The 17,301-nt window shown below is 40.6% G+C and overlaps 1 protein-coding gene across 1 annotated transcript in view; it reads left to right on the forward strand.

The window, feature by feature from the left end:
- Positions 1-2,663: 2,663 nt before the first annotated feature.
- Positions 2,664-17,301, forward strand: part of plch2a (phospholipase C, eta 2a) — a 142,954-nt gene continuing 128,316 nt past the window's right edge. Inside the window, exons 1-2 of the mRNA XM_044096794.1 lie at positions 2,664-2,742; positions 13,835-14,508. Of these exons, the coding sequence (XP_043952729.1) occupies positions 14,355-14,508 (154 nt within the window). The 5' untranslated portion in view covers positions 2,664-2,742; positions 13,835-14,354. The remainder of the gene's footprint in view (positions 2,743-13,834; positions 14,509-17,301) is intronic.

A 17,301-nucleotide genomic window follows, 5' to 3' on the forward strand; every position in this document is an offset into this window, starting at 1 on the left:
CTGATTTTCAAAAACACCAAAATTATGAGAAACTTACAGTTATTTTTGGCCACATGCTACATACATTACAAAAAAAAAAATTGTTTAACAAAGCAGACCCTGGGCATTTATATGATGTTATGCACTATATTATATATTTTAATTTGTTTAATTTTTTGTGAGATATAAACTGACTCCCTTGCTGTTCGTATTCAGGCCTTCTGGTCGCTGTTGTGTAAAACAATGTCAGAAAACACCTCACCAGAATCACAAGGGTTTTTCCTCCAGTTGGGAAGGGAGTGGGTGGTTAAAGTGTTAAAAATAATTAGTCATACTAGACATTCAGTGGCCTCATGTCCACACATGTACCTTATATTCATCTGTTGTTCTCCCAGGACACCGGTGGGCAAAATTAAAATTCAGTAACCTTTCCTTTGTTTTCACGTCTCTCGCATATCCATGGGAAAGTCAGTGTCTTAGCTTTCCTCCTCTCTCTCCGGCTGCCTCTAAGCTGCTTACTGCTGAAGGACTCGCCTCATGTCTCCTTAGATTTAGCTGATAACTAACTGGCCTCCAGCAGTTTTCTGCAGAGCCAGCGCTCGTGTCCCCCTGTATCACCCTTTAACAGTACACACTGGAGGGGTTTTCACTGCCCCTACCTGTTCACTAACCCGGCACTCGAGTGTGAATAGCATCTGGCTCTGACAGAACAGACTTCCCAAAATCTTTCTTGGGGAAACACCAGACTGTTTCTTGTTTGTATTAGTGATTTTCTTCCACAGAAAATTGAAAACTCTTATTCTTTACCCCAACCACCCACCCACCAGTATAAGACATGCAGCCCCCACCCTAAATCAGGAGCAAAATGAAACATGAACAACATCTGAGAGAACTCCTTGTAGCTTTGGAAGAGGGGTGATGGTGGTGGTGGTTGGGGGGAGGGAGTCAAACTGTGGATGAAATCACTTTAGCAGTTTTAAAGGCTGTTTGTGTGTCTTTGTTTTGCTCTCATTTGACTGCTGTATTCCAGATGCTAAATGAGGGAGAGTCGGTTCATTGGAATGTAACACATACAGCAAATATAAATGTTAATAACCATCCAAATGAGCAGAATTAGGGATAATTGAATTTAATCCCAGTACATAGCAGCACAGTGTTAATATTAAAGCTAGCAATAAGCTACTTAGAAGGATGATCACTGGTCAGATTCAGTCAGGTGTGAGAATTCAGGCATAAAGGAAGTACAGAGAACGTACTTCCTTCTTCTTATGGAAGAGTTGTTGTTTTTTTTTTTAATCATTTGCCATAATGTGATGTTGTGTAACAAAATGTTTTGTTTGGTTGTGAATAACTAATAATAAATGCTGAAAGGAATAATTAACAAAATTACTAATTACTAGTCACCTCCTGATTATCTGGAAATAACTAACCAAATAGTTTTCAGTCTAACTTATTGCTTTAGAATACCTGCCTGAGAGGGTTCAGGCATTAAACAACAAAGAAGGATTAAGTTCAGAACGGACATTCTTGAACTGTAAGCCTCTGGACGTGTGAGGAATAAACAACGACAACTTTCCTACAAAGGTTAATTAACAGAAATAATCCAAAACAAAAATAAGAATAAAACCAATTACCAATTAAAAATGATGCAATGATGTCACAGGTTTATTCAGAGGAATTTGGAAATGAGGTCAAATTAGATGAAAGTTGAATGAGATTAGTTTGCAAAATATGTTGTGAATTACTCACACGGTAGCACCAAAATATCTAAGAATACAACACGAAATAACTCATTCAAAGATATATTGTAATCTCATAGTTCAGTATGAAGGTCTGGCTCAGTCCTTCATGTCTGAGTCCAAACAGTGATTAGCCATAACCATTTGAGCTGACAAGCAATTAAACAAGTAATGAAGTGACTTGGTGAGTAGAAATGATTTAACTCCAGAAGTTTGGAGGCAATTTCCAAGGGGAGATGGTCTGCCATATTGGCTTTAACGTCAAGGTTTTATGGAGAATCCAAGTTTGGTCAAATTTCACTTTCCCCAGCTTGGAGTATGAAGGGAACACACTGTTACATCACATCTCACCTGGACTGAACACAGAGACACAGAGACTTTCCTCTGCAGGAAACGGTAAAGCTTTTTTCTTTGCCTGAACGTTTTGTTTCGTGTCTCTGCTCCATCAAAGAATAGTTAAGATCCAAATACTTGTGTTTGTTAAACCAAGTCATGTAAGTCATGAAGCAGGGGGTTAGATTTAATATCAGTTTGAGATAAAGTAAAAACATCAATGGGGTGAAATAAAATAAGAAAATGCTCTACAGATATACAGCCCAGCTTTCTGAACCTGTTGCCAGGCGGTAGTTGCTCACCTCTCTGTTAATTCACTCATACATTCATTCTGAGCTGAAACAGAGCAGCTGAGATCTGCTTGGAAAGTTGCAGAACCAGTTCTTTTGTCTTGTCAGAGCTGCCAGGGTGGTGTATTACAACCTCCATCCCATTATAAACCCACTCCTATCTTGTTGCAGACACTTTTCAGAGCACTTGAATCAACCCTTGGATCCCAACCCCGTCCATCCCTCTCACCAGGAAGCTGAACTTTGTTCGGAGCGAGGGGGGAGGAGTCAACGGATTGCCTTTCCCTCCTCCCTTCAACTTGGCAGCTAATTGTAAGTTGCTGCAGAGGAAAGGTGGAAGGTGTGGGAAGTGCTTCAGTGTTTGGAATAAACCGTCCATGGAACAGTCTGTGATTTTACAGGTAAGGCTCTCGGGTTCATCTCTGTGTTCAATCCAGTTGACATCAGTATGAAATGGCATGTAGGTTTCTGCCTTAAAGCCTTAGGGTTCAGAATGCTTTCCTGATCACAGCAGCGGTATACCTGCAGCGTATACCTGAGCTCCTGCTGCAGTCGTGTTGAGGAAAGGTAAGCCAGTTACTTCAGCTTCTAGGATGTTTATGACTCAGTGTAAAGGTGTTTTATTCACCATCTTTGAGCTCATCGACAGCTAGACAAGGAGGAATAACAATAACAGACTTCTAAACATATAAAGTTACAAATGTCAATGGTGTAAATTATTTTCTAAATAAGAAACAACCATTCATCAAGAAACATGTGCTAGGAAGTTAACTCCATACATTTCTTTGCTGAATGAGTAACTTAATTCTTTTTTGTTTGAGCAACGCTGTAAAATGACATACAGATCAAATGGGAAACAGTGATTGCGTTGCCACACAGTGCTGTCAAGAGAATCCACGTATTAGTCAGAGAGACAACAGTCAACTCCAGAAACTGATTTTGTTGGGAAAGTTTTAAAGGCAAACATACGTGACTCTGACTGAATGCTTTCTAAAGTAGTTTGAGCTCAAACATCTTAAATGTTGGGACTTTCTGGAGTAAGACTGATTGAAGAAAAACCACCAGAGGGGGCACATTTCATAAATTCACTGATTTGTGGAACAGGTTTGCATGCTTCATCACGTTACCCTGATGATTCCTCAATAGTTAATAGAATGCGGCAATGAGTCCCAGGTTTGAACTGTCCATGAGGGACCAATGGATTCTCTGCAGATGTTTAGCATATACTGCTATTGTGACCAAGTTTTGGTACACAACTCCTGCATAAGACAAAATCAACAGCTGCTGTCTGGGAAGATGTCAAGTTTAAGCTGGAACTCATCACAGCTTATGACTAAAGAGGAGGTGCAGTGCTTTATGTACAGTTAGTTGGCTTCTGTCAGTTCTATGATAACAACATGATCACAAGAGGAATATTTCATCTTTGCCAATAGATCATTTGATCAATGAAGCTTTAGCAACTCACACAGATCATGGTCAGTTGTGTCAGATGGCTGCACACACTGCTTTGGTTCTGCAGGATGTTTCTTCCTGTTAATGGGGAGTATGCACAGGATAAGGGATTGGTGCAAAGTCAGCGACACAATGCAATCGATCATCTACATGCTGATCTAGTAGGAGAGAATGCTCCAAGTCAACGACTCGATGCAAATCTGCTCTTGGAGGATATGCAACGCTGTAATTAGACAATAAGTCTTTTTGTTTTCCAAAGATGATGTCTTCATTGTAGAATTGAATTCAATTTAGTTTAAATTTATATCGCACATTTACAACAGATATTTTCTTCACGCCTATTTACAGAAGAGTAAAACTCTAAAATTCCAGTTTATTCCAGTTAAATCCATGATGATGTTGCGTTTAGCTCCAATTCCATGCTGTCTGTGTGTAATTACAGTCAGCTGATTATGTAGTCACAGGAAACCCCACTGATTGCATGGTGTAGAGTTGATTCTGTGGGTGCTCAGATCATAAGTCACCCAATGGCAACCGACCATTTAGTTGCCATTGGGTGACCTTGATGTTGTGGATGTATCAGGCTGAAAGTTGCCTGTTGGGATTAAGCTAGCAGCTCTTGTTGAAGTCCCTCCCTCCTGACCTAATTGGAGCTGGCTGACCTGAAGGAAAGGTAAAAGTAATATCCCCTCACCCTTTAGTCCAGGGGTCCCCAAAGTGGGTCCTGGAGGGCCAGCGTCCTGCATGTTTTGGTTCTCTCCCTGGTAATACCAAGAACCTTTTCAACATGTCAAAGTTCTTCTAATGAGCCGTCATTGGATCCAGGTGCGTTAAACTAGGGAGAGAACTGAAACATGCAGGAGGCCGGCCCTCCAGGACCCACTTTGGGGACCCCTGGTTTAGTCTCTCAGAGTTCTGTCTGGTGTCAGTCTAATGGGTTGTGTGCTGGGGGACCAGTTTGAGGCTCAGCCTGCATAGCAAGCTTTACTGATGGTGTCTCATATGGTGTTTCTGAGGTAGCAGCTGGTATCTGGCTGGCTGAGGATGCTGCATCCTTTTGGATGCCTCCAATTAATTCATCATAATCTTTCTTTCTTTCTTTCTTTCTTTCTTTCTGTCTCTCGCTCATGTACACAAGAATAGTTCCCTTGTTAGCTCCTTCATTTTGGACTCTATTAAAGAGAGGTGCTGAGCCAGAAAAAACAGAGGTTGACATTGGCAATCTCAGTAAAATTGCCATTGTTTTTTCAAGAGGAAATACACATGCTTAAGGAAATAATCCCTGAAATAAAACAAACAACACGGATCATAAAGACAATCTCAACAATGACTATGAACAATATATAAATGGAGAGCAATATGAGAAAAAACAGTCATAAAAATAAACTGTCCAGCAGCTCAAGCTGCCCCACAGCAGCCCTAATGCTGTAGGGCTGAGCCAGTCTAACCATAAACTTTATCAAAAATGAATGTTTTAAGACAGGATGTTTGCCTTATGAAATAAAACTGGGAGTTGGTTATGGAGGAGTGCGATAACTAAAGATTTGCCTCCTATTCTGCTTTTAGAGCCTCCAGGAACCCGCAGTAATCCTGCAGTCTGGAAGGAAAGTGGTCCAATCAGACCTCTGACATAAGAAAGAGATTGATTATCACAATATGTAAGAAGAATACTTTCAAATTCTCTTCTGTGTTTACAGTCAATGGAGAAAAACAAACAAAAAAGGAAATTATACATCGCTTTCATCTTCATCAGATTTATCAGAAAAACACTTCTTCACTTATACATTTTTTCTTTGTTTTTATTGTTGCTAATTTCATATAAAATGATGTTCCTGCTTGCTTTTGATTAATTTGACTTTTTCACATCCGCTGCTAACACCTCTGTTTGAAGAGATTGTATTATACAACACTATGCTAGCAGAGTACAGAAACTGTTGTGGATTGTGTGAAGGTGGGCAGTTGTTTGGGAACTTGGCAAAAGGGAAATCCTGAGCAAGCCTCTCTGGCACACGAACAAACAACAACGAATGCACCTACAAAACCCGACAGAAGGAAGAAGCGCAACACCTGGCAGTGGGACGTTTCCCTCATGACCTCAGGAACATCTGCTTCACATGAAGCATCACGTCTGGGACTCGAGTTGTTGTTTTGTTCTGAACTTTTTTCCGAGCCCGTTACATTTAGTCCCACCGTGAACGGAACAAGTCATGCTGAGGTTTAGGCTGAATGCTGTCCACTCTGAGGCTCTGCTGAATGGTCTCTGTTCTTTGACGTTCCTGTTTTGGAATCTCATGACGACTCACCTGGAATAAAAGTAAAACTATGACATGAACGTCAGCATGCTTTTCACTAAGCTTAGAGTGCAGCCAATCAGACCAGAGCCATGATGTTACAGGTATATCTTGGGATTTTCCATGTCTGGAGTCTTGTTTCAGAGCTTTTTATGAAACGAAAAATGTCTCTGTAAGTGATCTGCTGTAGCTGGCAGATTAGAAAAACAAAAACAGCCTCCCAGTTTCCCAGCGTTTCATTCTTGATGGCTGTTTTCTAAGGTAGTTCCTGTTTGTGTTTACCAGATAATCTTGAGCCCACGTAACCTCAGCTCAGGTGTCATAATCATGAGGACGATATAAAGTTGTCTGAAAATATAAATAAGCTCTGACAAAGTGATGACTCTGCGGTAACAGTAGTATTTGCACTGTTCTCTTTGATCTGATGGCCCCTAAAAACTCCCTGTCTGCTTCATGTGTGCTTGGACACCAGATTATTTGCACTTCATGAAGTGTTTGTCAAGGAATTCCACAACTCCCATCGTCAACTTTCACAAATGGAACGCAATCTCTAACTTTGAAGAAGTCATGTCTAGAAGGTTTTATCCTCCCATTCTGCCTCTTTGGTCACGTGCCACTGCAGACGCATGAATCACGGAGTCTCACTCAAGTGCATCTTTTACATCCTGAGTAATTATGTTGTGTTAGACCACCGACTTCTTCTCTTGCAGCACCCAGAGGCAGGAAAGTCATAACATGCAGACAGTGCCTGTATTCATTGCAAATCTTATGTAGCCCCTGGCTTAATGTGAGTCGCCTATTTCAGTGAACTGGAGGCAAGAGCAGACCTGCTCTGCATCCTCCATGCAGACGGTGTGAGGTTACCTCATCGGCGTCCTGTCATCTGACTTTTATTAGGCCATAAGATAAAACAAACAAGCATTGTGTGCCGATAGGACTTTCACGTGCTGCTGCAGAGACGGGGTTATGTCTGTATGATTCCTCCAAAACGGGATGTTTCAGGAGGCTGCTTATGATCAGGCAGTCAGGCAATCTAAAGCAAGCTGAAACAGCCGACTTAGAACAATATGTTGTGATTAAAGCAAACTGGAGGTTTGCTTTAGATTTTTAAAGCAAAAATCTAAATTAGCTCTTAGGTTTCAGAAAACTAAGCTCAGAGATAATAAAACTCAGAACGTTTTTTGAAATAATAAAGCTCTGAGGTGTATTATGTAAATCACAGAGCTTTCCAAGCTGTTCTTTCTAAGTTTATGCTGCATTAGCTTCTGTTTGTGTGATTTGTTTAATACTAGTTTGAGTTGAAGTATCTTTATTGTCAAATGCAATAATCCACCTCTTTAAAATCAATGAATTATGAATTTGTGGTACAGTCCAAGATCTAGAGAAGATCTAGAAGCAGAGATCTTCTCTGGATCTTAGACATTAATCCTTCAATCCTGGAAATATTCTTCCGTTGATAGAAGGCTGACTTTTTTAACCTGACGTTTCAGGTTTGAGTCCATCAGTGCACCCAGATTTAAGGCCTAATCACTAGTTTCTAGTTGTAATAACTGACACAAGGAAGTCTTTATTTTCTAGATAATAACACTCACACCAGTCAAATACTGTACAAGAGCATCCAGCTGGATTGAGTCTGGCTTCAGTATATATTATCAGTATATTATAGATAAATAAAATGCAAATTCAAAAATGAGAGAGTAGAAACCACAGGAGATGAATTATGGAGCAAACAAAATGACCAATTGAAGCTATAAGTCACAAAGTCTTCCTCCTCCATTGCTTTTAGCAGTTTAAATAATTCCTCTGTTGCAGAATCTTCACCTCCAGTTTGCTTTAATCACAACATATTGTTCTAAGTCGGCTGTTTCAGCTTTTGCTTAGTCCAAAACTGAGAAATGTTTTCACAAGGCTTTCCATGTATCTGTCATCAGCACTAATTTTGTCAGTCCATTGAGAAACTGCAGTGCCGCCACCCTGCGGTTATCACAACAGTCAGTCTTACTGAGCTTAAACGAAGTGCAAGCACTTAACACGACTGAGGCGTGAAAAGAAACAGCAGCGAGGATGAAAGTTCCTGCAGGTTCAAACATGACAACTGCTTTGACATGCAGAGACGGCACAGGATTTTCTTCTTCTTCTCTACATATTAGAGGGAATTATAATTAAACTTTATTCCAAACCACACATATCTACACTTTTCCGATAAGTGTTAGGCTCATTTCACAACCTTTTCAGTGTTGCAGATTATTGTAATTTTTTTATATATCAAATCCTTCCTACTTTTTATTTCGTCCATCTGCTCGCCAGTTGGCTTGACATTTTCAGATGCACTTTGCTCACTGCAGACTGTTCTGACCCCAGGCGAATAAAACCACATCTGACTTCTGACACAACTTCCTTTGGCTGTCAAACGTCTGATACTGTAAACAGTAACAGTAAAATGAGTTTTGGGGATTTTTGATTGTTCCCTGTCCTCGGTTATCCAGACTGGATATGCAGCTTTAGCAGTCATACATTTATGTTTCATTCTGCTGTAAAGGGAAACTATTTTTTGTTAAAAAGAATGAACAAGTGATTAAATGCCTGCAATTGAGTCCTTACATCATACTATTCTTGGCTTTTGTCAGTTTTATTGTAATTGTGCAATTTCTTTTTCCTTTTTTCTGCAGATTTACTAGGATTTTAATATATTCCTTCCTGTTGCACCAGTACATTTACGTACACGTCTGAAGACTCAATCAAACTGAAAGTATTCTGCGTGTTTTCTGAACCAAACGGAGACGGTCACCAGAGCTCTGGCAGCTCAAAGCTCTGGTGTGACCTGATGTGAAAAGACGCTTCTGTGTCCCTTTGTGGAGTTTTTTTTTTCTTTTCTTTTTTCTTCAGCTGGGAGTTGGTTTGCAGCAGCTTTCAGGTCAGTCAGTGGGGATTTAACAACACTGAAACCAAAAACCTTACCTGGTAAAAAAGGGCAGAGAGGGGAAAAAGCCACCTGTTACTGCTGATCTCTGTGGATTTGAGTTGCAGAAGGAAACTGACTGAAGGCTTCATTTAACCAGGACGGCGCCACCTTCTGTTTGTTGCTGAGATAGAAACATTTAGTCTGCTGTAGCTCAGTGAGCTCCAGCATGCAGAAGGTTTTAGAGCGAGTAGATCCAGTCAAAGCTGAGACGGTTTGGACAGAAGAGTTAGAGTTGATATATTGGACAGAGGATGATGAACACTGAGGAGCAAAAAAGCAAAAGGACAAAAGAGGTTAATTAATAACGACAGGAAGGTATACAGGTCGTCGGTGTGACAGAGATGGAAGCTGAAATATGGTGAGATGGACGTAACGGGATTTAACCGGAGGAACCAGCGAGGAGCGAGAGCTGAAGTGTCAAAGACTGTGGCCGACTAAATCTTGACTTCTCTACAGACATTTCTTCATGTTTTTCTTGGCAGACATTTCTCTGACAGATACATACTGCCTGGAGGATGATTATTGTCCTAAGGCTCCACAGAACCAACATGGAAAAAATCCAAAGTTTTTAACCCCCGTTGCGTGTGTTTGAGACTCTTTAATTGTGCTTTTCAAACAATCGACTCAGCTGAAGAATTGGGAAGTCATTGTTGCATTTAATACCCAGTCTATACTGCTGACCGAGAAAATGTAAAGCCCTGTAAACAAATGAATGAAACATCTGCCAGAGTGCTAATCATCCAAACACAGTTAGCAGCTTTCTCACTTCATCCCCGTGTGTGTCTCCTGTGTGAGTGTGTGTCTGCACATGCCTCTTGCTCATTTCTCTGCAGCTTAGGAAAACAGTGAGTGTGCAAGCAGGTAGTCACAACAATCAGAGCTACAAGCTGAAACACTCTAAAGCTGGCTGACTCTCCCTCCAACGGCACCCCCAACACATTATTCTAAAGCTCTTATGCTTTCAGAATCTATCAGTATCCTGGCTGATTAATAGGACTGTAGGTAATAGGCTATAATAGGCTGTATGGTGCTGGTATGTCTGTATTTCCTTCTCAAATCAAATGAATGTCAAACTGTCTTTCCCCGTGTAGGTTTAGTTAGAGCTGAGGTTGTGAAACAGAGGAGCCCGACCATGCTTGAGCTTGCCTGGAAGTTGTTACACGGTGCAACAAAAGGGTGTTGACCCAAGAGCTTCAGAAGCTTTTGTTCCAGATGACAGCCATTACTCTTCGTAACAGCCTTGCTAAACATGTGCCAGTGGTGTAAGAATCATTACAGCAGCCTGGAAATCTCTCTGGAAATGATGCATCCCGCTGGTAGTTAAATAACGCAACCTTCTTCCCCTAATGATGATCTAGAGCTTATATGAAGAGGTGTGGAAAAATCTAAGACGCAAAGTTAACCAAGTTGCAGTTATCAATTATCTGTATAGCTCATGCAAGCTAAGCTTTTTGGTTAACGATTCTTTTACACTGAATGTCCTGAGAGCTCTTGTGTGCCAGCAATTCCCAAGAAGCCTTGTTCAATCTCCATAAAAAACCCTGCTGAAGACTTAAAAAACTTCTACCCAGTTGCTGATTTCAAAGGAATGACACATTTGACAAAAATATGTAAGCATGTTTAATCTGTTTTCTTTTATATATATATATATATATATATATATATATATATATATATATATAAATATATATATATATATTTATATATATTATTCAAAATATGTGGTGAAAATGTACAAAAGTAACATAAGTGCATTTAATATCTGACAATTATAAATATGGAAATAATCCTCCAGGAAAGACAGATTTGTGCAGCACAAACAGATCATGGGGATGTGTATAGTTTGGGGTTCGGTGGGAAGAGAAGGTCTCTGTCTGGCCGGAGGTTTGATTGCAGCTTTTCTTCACCACATCGAAGTGTCTTTAGTCAAAACACCGAGTCCCAAGTAGCTTAGTGTTGCTGTTTTTGTGTGTGAGAGCGGATAATCTGACTTGTGCTCTTGTCCTGTGAACTCTCAATCAGGTAAGAAATGTGATAACTGAGATAAAATTGAATTGTAAGCACCATCAGAAGCTGTTGTACTGCTTTACAGTTTAGAAGAGAAAAACTACGTTTTGCTCTTTTTTGGCCTTGGATGAATTAAGAAATGTGAGTGAAAAATGGCTGCTCCTTTTTTTTTTTTTTCCAGTAACTCAATGATTGTGATGTTAAGCTTCCTGGTCTGAACCCTGAGCTGTCAGGGTTTTGGAGAACTAATAATTCCTAGAAGAAACATCTATCCTACAACCAAAGTAGGATAGATGCTGTCGATTTGGATCACAGCAGGTTTGCCTCCAAAATATCTGCAAGTTATCAATGTAGCCCACATTACACTGCATAGTGCATCATCTTAATTCAAGCCTGGGTTAATCAAACAGTCATCAATCAATAAATAATAATTCTCTCTAACATTTTACTGCTGTTTAGGACACATTGCATCACAGTGTGTGTTTGTTTACTCAAATAGCTGTGTGGTACAGACTGACATCTGCACCAAAAAAATATCTAACCAGAGGAAACAAGCTGAAGTGTTGCACATGAATGACACACATACACACACACACACACACGCATACACACACAACCAGTCCTGTGTCCAGGTGGGCTGTGTGTGTGTTTGTTTTTAATACATTGTGGGGACCAACTGCTCCTTGTGGTGACCGAAGCCCACAAACGCTGGTTTTGGGTCAGGGGTCAGATTTAGGACTAAGGTGTGAATTGAGTTTTGGTTAGGGTTAGGGTTAGGTATGTAATGGTTAGGATAAGGGTAAGGGTGAGGTTTAGGCTGTAGAAATGAATGGAAAGTCCCCGCAAAGATAGCTGCGCAAACGTGTGTGTGTGTGTGTTGGATTCCGGCAGGAAACGTGCCCATACCTGAACGCTGACGGACAACCTCCCTGTGACAAATCCCAACATGTTCTCCAGCCAACTTTCCACTTCTAGCTGACACCCACACCACACATCATTTAAGCATTATAGTCCACCGTTTCTCTAGTCGGTAGCAGGGTGGCAGGTCTCATGGTGTGGCTTTACTGGAAACCTTCCCTCTGGGAGGCAGCTGCGTCCTCGTGTGTTCATCTTTGTGTCGGCAGATTCTCCAGAAGGATGATTGCAGGAAGGTAGGTAGACAGAGGAAGCTTATGTTGGAGAGGTGAGAATATGTGTTCAATCCAGGTCTTTACACCTGTCCGGTTTTGTGTACGGATTTTCCTCAATCTGGTCAGATTTTTTATATCAATTAGGGCAAAAAGTGTGAAAGAGGTGTTGGTTTGCTAGATAACCTTCAGTTTTTTTCTGCATGTAACAGAAGCAAACCATAACAAAGGACATATTTTGGATTTGATTAGGTTAAAAAGTCTGAGAAAAACACTGATGTGGTTGATGAAACTGTGTCCTGATTAAGACAAACACCTCCCTGGTAGCGCCAATAAAAGTTGATAAGAGATCATTTGAAAACTTTGCATTAATGATAACAACACGTATTTTCTAACATAGTCTTGCATCATTACCCTCTCTGCCTTCAGCCTCTGTTGATGACCTTTTAAATAGTTTTAGCTCCATGACTATAATGGATGGCAGTTCTAAGATTATAAGATTCAATCTAGTGTAATTTAAGGGCAGATGTCATGAGGTGCTTTCCGTCTTTCAGTATTTTGCACAGAGCCAGTAACACCACACAGCAGCCACGAATTTCGGCAGCACCGGAACCCCGTATATCACAGTCCGTGGAAGCTCAGGAAGCATCTGTGTCACTGCCTCAAGGCTTTCAATTAAAAGGAAATCAGCATGGAAGTATGCCACGATTATTGTTATTGCAGAGGCATGTGATGGCCTTTGCACAGCTCTGTGTCCATGAATGTTAGCTGTTTGGACCTTCCACACAAGCGCACACCTGTATCCATACAGCTTCTATCTCAGGTGAAGTGCGGCTTTCCACTCAGAGTTCATTTCCACTACAGCCTCATGATGGTTGAGGAGACCCTGTTTCTTCCCACTGTCTGTTCAAAATAGACGCAGAAAAAACCAAACAAAAAACCCCCCCAAATGATGTTATCCCCTGCCAGGACTTTAGGACATTTTGTATCCCTGTTGTCTCTGAGAAATAAACTGAGATGATAGCAGATCACTCCTCGCATGTTTCTTGAAAGCTCGTCATTGTTTTAGTTGTTAGAAAGGTGGAACTGGACGTGGCGAGGTGAGGGACATGTTTCTGTAAACTTGTGAAGTCCAGCTACCTTCTACTTAAACACTTTGGGTCATTCTGTGTAGCCGAGAAGCTACATCAGCATACCAGTATTTTCAAATTTCATTGAGCTCAAAAACACAACAAACAATTTAAAGGCCTTAAATCAGGTAAAGGCTAGACTTCCTTGAAAGAGAGAAATGGATTTGGAATTAGTTGTTGGACAGTTTCCAGTGTGGAATAGAAGAAAACTATTTCTGAGACACATTTATGAATCACAGACTTGATACTTTAGTTTTGGAGAAGTCAATATTTGGTGGAAAATTGGAACCTCTGTCAGCATCGTCCAGCAATTTGGTCTGTATTCGGAGGGATCCAGGGCTCTTTGAGAAACAGACGTCACAACACACTAGAGAAATGTCTCCAGTTCCTTGACATTTACTTTTGCAAAATGAGTTGGAGTTAGGGAAACAAATGTGTGATACTCAATTCAAAATGCTGTTTTTACTAAGAAAAATCAATCTGCAGAATGTCTCATTTTGAACTCTGTTTTGTTTCATTTGTAGGAGAAGGGAACTGCTTGAGCTGCCAGTTTTGGACCAAGTTTACTGACGATGTTCAACAGTCATCTGAAAGGACTCTCCAGGAACTGATTTGGTCGCGAATCAGCATTTCAATGGAGAAGTTCAAAAAATGGATCAACACTTTCTGGATGACGTTTGGGATGTTTTGCTCCGAGAATTAATTTTTCTATTCCATATTTTCCATTTCAAAATACCTGCCTTGGAACTTATTTGGTAAATCTAAACTTGTTCAGTCTCCTCATCCTGCCTCAAACATCAGAAACCCCCATGTGCGTTTTGTTTCCACCTTGTTTCCAGATTTAAGAGAACATTTTTGAAAGCGCCACCCGGTGTTTGCTGGGTTCCGACTTGAGTGACTTTAGACATTTTGACTGGATCACACTGTCCACATGTGCTGACAGGTTATTTGGGGTGTGAAGTCAGCTGCCACACTTCCAACCTGATAACAGCGTTTGACCCCCCGGTGTCACAGAGCTGCCAGTCATTCTGTACATCAGCCATTATGGAATCTGTGGCGGCTAGAATGGCCATGGTGACCGACTCGCCCAACCCGTCGCTGAAATCTAGGACTACCATGACAACAGATGAAGACTCTTTTGTGAGCACTAGCAGCCTTCCCTGCAGCCACTTCCTGTCTGGGAACTTCACTGCTGTTGGTGAGTGTTTGCCCCTCTGACCTGAGTGTGATGATAAGTGCTCGCTTCTCTAATTAAGCCAGACAATGTGCTGAAGCTCTTTCTCTTTCTGTGTGTGTGTGTGTGTGTGCGTGTGTGCGTGTGCGTGTGTGTGTGGACCTGTGAAGTTGAGTGTTGTGGTGAGCTCAAGCTGTTGTTTAAGCTAATGTTTAAACTAACACAACACCTAGTGAGCCTTTTGTTGCGTTTAAAAGCTTGATTTAAAGTTGCGGCGAATAATTTCTACATCATGGAGCAGATGTTGAAGATACCAGATGTATTGTAGCTTTCTGGATGGCAGCCATCTTGATGAAATCAAGCTAAAGTTACTGGATTTTTAAGTGTTGAAGAAAGCTGAAGCTCCTAACGTGAATGCTTCTGTCTCCTGGAGCCGACCACTTGTCTAACGATAAAATTATCGTGTTTAACTTTTCTCTAATGCCAATAGCTTCTGAAGTGATGGTTCCCTCCATGAGAAGTTTTTCTTTTTTATTTTTCCCATGAGAGGAATTAAAGACAAGTTTGTCTGTAATGTGGGAGGAGAACCAACCCAAAACAATCTCAGCTGCCTAAACAACAAATCTGGACACAGTCAGGCAGCATGAACTCATTCCTGACCCAAAGATTATTGATTATTATTTCTGATTATTTTCTTTAAGTTTTCTTAAAGAAGCTGGATTAATCCACGTTTTTCCACAGCTGCAGTTGAACCATCTACCTCCTGCTAATGAATGTGTTATCACAAGAATGAAGGCAACCGGACCTCCTAAAACCATCAGCTACGCCGCTTCTATTCTCCCTCTCTGAATGCATCTGATTGTTTTCTGTGTATTTCTGTGGGCTCTACGTTTCTCTCTGTGTGCTGAGGTCAAGAGGTCAAGGAACTGTCAGGGCTGCTGATGCTCTCTGCTGGAAAGATTCTAAAATCTATTCATGCTCAGAAGGTCAGAATCAGAGCTGAAAAGCTTCGAGGGCCGTCTGGTGGATGCGGATGCTTGCGGTTTACAAATATGAACTTTGCAGAACTTTATTTCAGTTTTGGCCGGAGCAAAGACAGTGCTAACAAGGCAGCATGGTCTATGTGAGTGTAATTACTTTTTTTCTTCAATACAAACACATGTTTGTACCTGCATCATCGTTTCGGTCTTTCCAAAAGCCTCTGCGATGGCTTTCCTGCCCTAATCACTCATGTTTAGATAAAGTTCCAAATGATTGTGATAATGAAGCTAATGTAAGTGTAGAAACAGATGAGGTCGGGGAAGACAGCAGACTGACTCCAGCCTGACTGGTGACCCAAATGCTGCTCTTTTAGACTGGCAATAGTTTTTGTGAGTTTCACTCATAAGAAGAAATGCATATTTTTCAGCCATTTGACAATTTGACATACTGTGCTGGTATGAGGGAAGGGTTTAACTGTGTCTGAAACCAAACTGAGTCCACAGGAGCTTCTTATCTCAATGTACCTGTGTGCATAATATCACGAGAAACTGATTTGGTCTCTTCAGTACAGGGGCTCCGATCCCTGTTCTCTCCTGTCCAGAACCATCCATGCAAGAATAATCACTCTGATGTTTTGAATAATTTAATGAGAGTGTGAATGTGTGTGTATGAATTTAGGATCCTTCAGACCAGGTAAAGCATCAATACAGATCATTTACTATTTACCAAGTGATATCAAAGCACTTTATGCTCATAAACACTGATGTCCTGCTACTTAGAGGTTTGTAGATGATCTTGGCAATATTCTTAAGTTTCTATTGTCATTCTGTTCAAAGATCCCCGTCTAAACATCTTCCCTGTTCAACACACCAAATTCAGAAGCCTCCTAATTAACCGTCTATTGAATTCAGTCAATTCATTCAATCTGAATGAATTCTTAAGAAGACAGAATTGGCTTTGCCGTCTCTCAGTGCATTTCCTGGTTTTAGATAAATATAAACTCAAGCTATTTTAAATACTATTAAGGTCAATGGAGATTAAAAAAAAAAAACCCAAAAAAGGGTCAATTTTGGCCAAATAATCAGAAATTTTGAGATTAATTTCTAAAAAAAAGACAAATCTTACTTTTTTGAATTTCCATGTTTTTTTCTAGACAATTTCTGAAATTGATCTCAAAATTTCAGAGTTTTTAGGCAATGATTTACACTTTTTTTTTTTCTATCTTCAATGTCCTTAATACGTCATTTTATTCAACAGCCTTTGAAAACCGTCTTTAGACGATTTCACAGATTTAGTATCTGGAAAGAATTGATTATGTAAATACAACCATCAGCTGACTAAACAGCAGGCCCCATGCTAATATGCAGCAGATGAATTTAACACATTTTAAAAAACACATTCTGTGTCAGTGTGAACAAGCATCGTCACGTTAAACTACAAATAAGAACTGATTAGTAGTTTGACCTTTAGTTTCATCAAGGATTTCACAGCACCATTAGTTCAGAAGAGCCGCGTGCATCAGCGAGACTCGATGAATATAAAGTAAAACCCTGAACTGCTGCTTAATCAGGCCAAAATATGTGGAGACGTTGGAGAGCTGAATGCTGCCTAAATAATGAAATCACTGCAAAGGTCAAGGAGGCAGAAGTAGCATCTGTGGTCCTTGGAAAGACTGATTTTCTTGCTGTTGGAGTCGCATCGCTTTGTTTGTCTGCATGACTGAAAAGGACACAAATGTCAGTCAGCAGCAGTCAGAGAGTCTGATGTGGAGTCCTGCTGCAGGGACACCTCAGGGAGAGCAGAGCATGCCCTGAATACACCAACACTCCCATTCTG

This window comes from Gambusia affinis, linkage group LG01 (genome assembly GCF_019740435.1).
Source record: "Gambusia affinis linkage group LG01, SWU_Gaff_1.0, whole genome shotgun sequence".
NCBI classification, from domain to species: domain Eukaryota; kingdom Metazoa; phylum Chordata; class Actinopteri; order Cyprinodontiformes; family Poeciliidae; genus Gambusia; species Gambusia affinis.